The sequence below is a fragment of the Lachnellula hyalina genome (genome assembly GCF_007821495.1).
Source record: "Lachnellula hyalina strain CBS 185.66 chromosome Unknown contig00123, whole genome shotgun sequence".
In the NCBI taxonomy this organism is placed as follows: domain Eukaryota; kingdom Fungi; phylum Ascomycota; class Leotiomycetes; order Helotiales; family Lachnaceae; genus Lachnellula; species Lachnellula hyalina.
The window spans coordinates 52,431-58,430 of record NW_022157237.1 but is presented as its reverse complement, the minus strand read 5'-3'; the positions used below and the strand labels follow the sequence as shown (position 1 = coordinate 58,430).

At 46.8% G+C, this 6,000-nt stretch overlaps 2 protein-coding genes across 2 annotated transcripts; one reads left to right on the top strand and one right to left on the bottom strand.

Moving 5' to 3' along the window:
• Positions 1–788: 788 nt before the first annotated feature.
• On the top strand, positions 789–1,290 carry yabJ_1 (2-iminobutanoate/2-iminopropanoate deaminase; the record flags this gene model as incomplete). The annotated part of the gene is made up of 3 exons (XM_031151332.1): positions 789–831; positions 887–900; positions 961–1,290. The coding sequence occupies 3 exons, from the start codon at positions 789–791 to the stop codon at positions 1,288–1,290; spliced, it is 387 nt and encodes a 128-aa protein (XP_031003425.1).
• Positions 1,291–4,204: 2,914 nt separating this feature from the next.
• rutB_2 (Peroxyureidoacrylate/ureidoacrylate amidohydrolase) lies at positions 4,205–5,336 on the bottom strand (the record flags this gene model as incomplete). The annotated part of the gene is made up of 3 exons (XM_031151331.1): positions 4,205–4,295; positions 4,359–4,933; positions 5,052–5,336. The coding sequence occupies 3 exons, from the start codon at positions 5,334–5,336 to the stop codon at positions 4,205–4,207; spliced, it is 951 nt and encodes a 316-aa protein (XP_031003432.1).
• Between the last annotated feature and the right edge of the window lie 664 nt (positions 5,337–6,000).

The following is a 6,000-nucleotide window of genomic DNA, read 5'->3' as shown; positions in this document are numbered from 1 at the left end:
CATAGGAAGTGAGAAACTTCACAAGGTCATTCTCTCGACTCGTTGTTGCCTGATTTTGGGTTTTCTGATGATCGTTGAACACTTATTTTTTTGTAACGCAGATTTGGGTCCGTCGCTTGTTTCGAGACAAGTTTATTCATGCTTATATGTAGCAGTGTTGGCCTGGGTGGCCCTTGGGTTTGAGTTGCAATGTTATGGTGTACTTTCGGCTTTGGGTATAAACGGATTTCGCAGGCGGATGGATTTTCCAAGCAAATGAGTGCAATATCCTTAACAACTTATCATATATTCTATATCATAGGAATCGACCAATATACCAGACCTCATTCTAACCATGTTGTGACCCCAGCCCCAGTATGCACGCTGTGGATTTCGTGGTAGTTTCGTCAGAGGTAGGCAGGCCAGGGTTAGATAGCCCCAAAGGTTCGCTGGAAACGGCGACTGGGCGGAACAGGCGTTGAACAAAAGGTCCGACCGGGTATTCCGCCATAATTTTGGGCCGAGATGCGAGGTATCGTGTTTTGGAGTGCGTAGGACTTGTCGTTGTCGAGTTATCTGGATTCTGTTTCTTAGGTTGACGTTAAGACGGCTCTCGTCTAATAAAGTCATGGAGCAGAAGTGGTGGAGCAGGAAATCTCGGCCGCCGTAGAAGAATGACCCCGCGCCCGCGACCGGCTACTCAAAACTCACCCCACCAACGAGCTTGAGGAGCAAAAAAAGTTCAATTGCAAAGATAACACGCAATATACTTCCACCCCTCATTTGAAGCTTCACATCTCACATTCAAAATGTCAGACTTCAAAACCGTCTTTTCCAAAGATGCTGCTCCTCGTAAGCTGCGACCCCCCACACCCATCCTGCGCATACCTATCTAACAACCCCCAAGCAGCAGGCCCATACGTACGCTCCCTCCATGCCATCCGCTCCCCTTCCTCATAAACCCCCTAACTCGCAACCCAGAGCCACGCCATAGCAACCCCATCCACAATCTACTGCAGCGGCCAAATTCCCTGCACTTCCTCCGGCGAAATCCTAACGCAACCCACGTCGAGCATCGCGCAGATGACCGAGCTCTGCATCCAGAACCTATCCGCGGTGCTGACGGCAGCCGGCTCGTCGCTGCAGAAAGTCGTCAAGGTGAATGTGTTCCTGACAAGCATGGATAACTTCGTGGAGATGAATGGGGTGTATGAGAAGGCGTTTGCGCATAAGCCGGCTAGGAGTTGTGTGGCTGTCTATCAGTTGCCAAAGGGGGTGCCGGTTGAGATTGAGTGCATTGCTGTCGTGTAGAATGGGGGACTGGCTGGATAAGGAGAGGGACGGTTGGCGATGGGAGATAAAATGTGTGGAGGGGAGTTAGATAGAAGGGGTATTTCCCGGGTTGACAAAAGTTTCCACAAGAATCTCGGTGTTTTGAAGAATTGCTACGGATTGAACTTCTTCGTATGGGATTTTCCGTCATCCCTTTTTTCCATGTTGTATTTTGCCAGGGCACTCCTTCTTTCCTCAATCCATGTTCTATATTTCCCCGCCAAGTTGCCATTGCAGCTTATTTGATTCCACCTCAGGCCAACCAGCGGGAAGATCAGTTAGAGCTTAATCTATTCGGCGGCGAGGGCAATGTAATCCAATGTCTGGTCTCCTCCCCTAATCCCCACCAGGATACTAAGGGATACCCGCCCTTTATGCTTCAATAGTAATTCCGCACTAAGGGCGAAGACGGGCGTGGTAACCGTCAAGGTGTACTTCATGATTTCATACAAGTCCTTGATGATGAATTTTCATTTTCACATAATCGGACGCGGATTGGGGCTACTCTGCGCGACTGAAATGAACTCAACTTTTGGTCACCAAGAAATTGTAGAGGCGAATACTGCTTGACGTAGCGGCATAGTACTATATGGACTACGATATCGCAACTTACCTCTGGTTATGTATCTAATATCTCGTAAACTCAAGGTTTCGGCGGCTCTAAAATCTCTCACAGTTTAAGAACAAATCGAAATAGGAAGACCGATTTTTATAGGACTGCAGACAGAAATTATATATTGCCTGACTACACCAGTAAATGAAAACGTGACAATTGCCATCTCATTGGATGGTCACGTGAAGCATACATTGACCTCTGAAATTTGAATCATTTTGAGATTAGAAAGAGACACAGAAGAGAAATAGAAAAATGAATCAATAAACCATCGACATTACAAAATTTTGTTGGGTGCCTGGATCTTGATCCAGTGCCAAGCTAGGGTAATCCAGCGGGATGCACCAAGGTACTTCAGAGTAGCTCCTCTGATCCACTAATCTCCTCCTTCCACTTATGCTTAATCTAGAGAAATAGTTCATCCCAACTATTGGCGAATGACGATTGAAGGTAAAAGAAGGATGGAACGATGATTAAAGTAAAACAGGAAGTGCATCGATGTATTTCCATGCTGCAAGGGACCTCTGAGATTCTACTCACAATCAACATACGGATTTTCCCTACCGGTTTTACCAGAAGAAATATACTCCGAGTACGATATCTCAAGTACCAGCGGATTGGGAATCCAGGTCGTCGTGCGTGCCCATTATTATCCCCGTAAGGGTTACTGGGATGGAGTGGATACTTCGTATTTACATAGCAACAAATGGTTGTCCTGGCTGGATCATCGTCTGTTTCCTGCCCCGCGTTATTACTATACGAGTAGCTACCTTAGGTACCGTAGGATCTTGCTCAATCTTCTCCAATTCCATCATAGCGTTGAGAGTTTGTCCAAATCATCCTGACGGAAGATTCCAGAGCAGCCAAGGAGTCTTTAGAGGTGCGTATCTCTCTCCGTAGTTACAACAAATGGCGAAACAAAGCCTCTATAAAGTAATCAGCGCATGCCTTGCTGACTACCTAGTCCGTGCAGCATTCTTTGGGAAGGCTTTGCGAATTGCGAGAGCAGATCTTGGTGTTCGCACAGCCACCAGCCGAGAAAGAAAACATCTAAAAATAGTATCCTAGGGCTGATGATCATACTGTGGCGTCAAATTCCAGAGCTGTGATAGGTAGGTAATATAACCTTTACATGGGTGGTCCCGGTTCTGGTTGCCTTGACACCGGATGCGTCCATCTCCATCGTTGGTGGTTCGTTTAATCGTCTGGTTGGACTCAATGGGCATAGCACGTGCACGCGCCACCACACGATTACTCGGTACAGAGGTAGAGTGCCCTCCGTCTTGAAAATCGCTCCCTCGTGTTCTCAAGGTAGTTAATTTAGGCCTGTCAACAATACGGAGCTTAGAATGAGACTACCGGTGCCGGTACCAGTACGGGTTCCAGAATCAGACATGCCCTTCGTTCGGGTGCTTACTTCGAAGTTGGCAGGTGCCTAGTGGCTGGCTGAGGGAAGGGCTTCCGCATATAAGTATTCCTAGCATCCTCCTAAGCCATAGGGCTGCATTCGGTTCATTTCCACATAAGCTTCCTGTTGGTTTCGAGACAGACTTTGCCGCAACCATCCCTCTCACTTTATTATTGATTTAAGGTTATCATCTACCACTCTCGTTCAGACATACCATACTCTCGTTCACATCCAGCGTCTCAGAGCTACCACATCACATCAAGCAAGTCTTCGAAGAGTAATATCAAAACAATCCAAATCGAAACGAAAAACGTCATATCACACAAAAATACTCGCGATGCATTTCTCAACTTCATCACTGCTCGCTTTCTCCATGCTTGCCCTCAGCACTCTCTCCCTGATTTCAGCTAAGCCAATACCATGTCCAGACGTGAGTATCCTTAAATTAAAAACTCTACCTTCCCCCCAAAGCCTAACAGTATTACAGGAAATCCGAGATCAAGTTCTGCAAGGCATCTTAGATCCCAGCGCCTGCTGCGCTAGCTACGGGACATGTAAAAAGGAGACCATCAAGTCGGGATAGCACCCACCATTCGCTATCTATGGGTCGGTCGAAGGCTTTGTAAATACTGCATTGTGATTCCATTCGGAACGGAGTCATTGGAAGCGTCTGTCTTCATCTTTTAGGGGCGTTTGGATTACGGTACATAAAAAGGGACAGGAAAATCACGGGCCACACGGCATACCGACAGACACAGTTGGAAGGAATATCAACCGTTCGTCATTCATGAATATACGAAAAGTAGGGTTGTATATACTGGCGGCTTCGTATGAAGATCGCAAGACCCACATTTTGAGGTGGAATATGAATTTTATTCTATCAAACCTCGTATCAGCATCTGATCTTCACCCCACATTCGCGGCGAGTAAGCTTGTGCTATTAGTGACAAATCCATAACATTTCTATACGATGGTCAGCTTCATTCGGGGCATTGAAAATATACTCGGATTCGGGTGGATACTGACAGCGACATTTGAAAGTGTAACCTCTTTGGCTCCTTTCGTAGTAGTGCCACAACAATTGTCAACCAGGATACAGTTCCAACCCTTTGGAGACCAGGTGTGTTAGTAACTTTCGAAAAGCCTCTAGAGTGAAAAGTTGTGCAACTAAAACTGGCGAGAACATGACATGTCACCTGATCATCAGCCATCAATAGACTTACAGCATTATACCCATCCACCAGCGTCCCCAAGACACACTGATCCGTATTAACACCCGCAAACATCACCGTGCTCTTCTTCCGCTCCTTCAAAGTCTTCCACAACGGCTGTTCAGGCGTCCACAACCCACTCATCCGACTCTTCGCGCAGTGCAGATCCGAAGCTCGGACATGTGCCTTGAGCGGCTCATAGATATCAGCATTCCACGTCCCAGAAACGAGGCACCGACCCTTGGAACCCCCCAGATCCGAGCCCAAACCCGTGTACGAGAGGATGGATTTGGTACTGCACTGTAGCACATCCGCCATGAATCCTCTCATGACTCCTGCAGGCATGCCAGCCAAGTCTTGATCCGTTAATCCCCAGTTCACCCATATGATCTGTTCGGTTTCACATAAATATCCACACCACATATATCAACCGAGAACGCAAGGGAAGGTAAGGCAACGCAAGGCAGGCTTAAGTTATAACAAGGATCGAAAGCTGCACTGCACCTACCTGTATACCAGCTTCCCTGCACTTGGAGATAATCTTTATCGTTGGTTCCACGGCTTTCAGTCCATTCGGATGGTCCATACATTTCGCATCGAGGAAGAAATTCTGCATGTCGATAATCACTAGCGCTGTTGCTTCTGGAGAGATAGTGAAGAACGTTTCTTCGGGCTCTTCAGTTGCTGCAATTGTTAATTTTCTGGGGGAATCGCCTGAGAGGTCGTAGGTTTTGGAGGATGGGGAATAATGCCATTGCTGGTTAGAAGGACCGAAAGTAAGATCTGCGCCCATGGTGGATGGATTTTAGAGGGAGGGAATTCAGGAGATAAGAGAGGAGTGGAAAATGTACTTGTACATGCCATTGCTGGTGGTGATACGGTTTCATACACTGCTTGGAAAGTGGGGAAGGAGGGGGGCATCAAGTCGGGATCGTTATCTCGAGTTTCACCAGGGGGTTGCTCTTCGATTACAGTACCTTAGTCATCTCACACAACAACGTCGTGCTTCCATGTCCATCATCTCCATCTGATGGAATTAACATCATCATTGGCCTTCCAGCGATGCCACCCACTCAATTCAAGATCCATAGCAGCGACGATGATGCTGTAGTAACCAAGTGTCCAACATCATTGAAAAATTTAGGAGCTGTCCACTAGAACAACTACGTTAATTACTGTTTCAGTTCAATTCAATGGGACATCCCTCACTTCAGGTGAGATGAATCGAAATTAAAATAGTGCAATGTCCTCTTCTACCAGACACATGATAGATTGGTGCCGTTTTTTATGACCACCGTGAGCCTGGGTAGAACACTACTATAACTGTGAAAAGCTGCATCTAAATGCAATGCATTGCTCTGTCGCACACTTGAGTAGGCGGCTTGCGAGACAGAACGAAGCACGAGCATATTCCTTTCTATTGAAGATCAAGATTTAAGTCAAATTCTGTGGCCTAC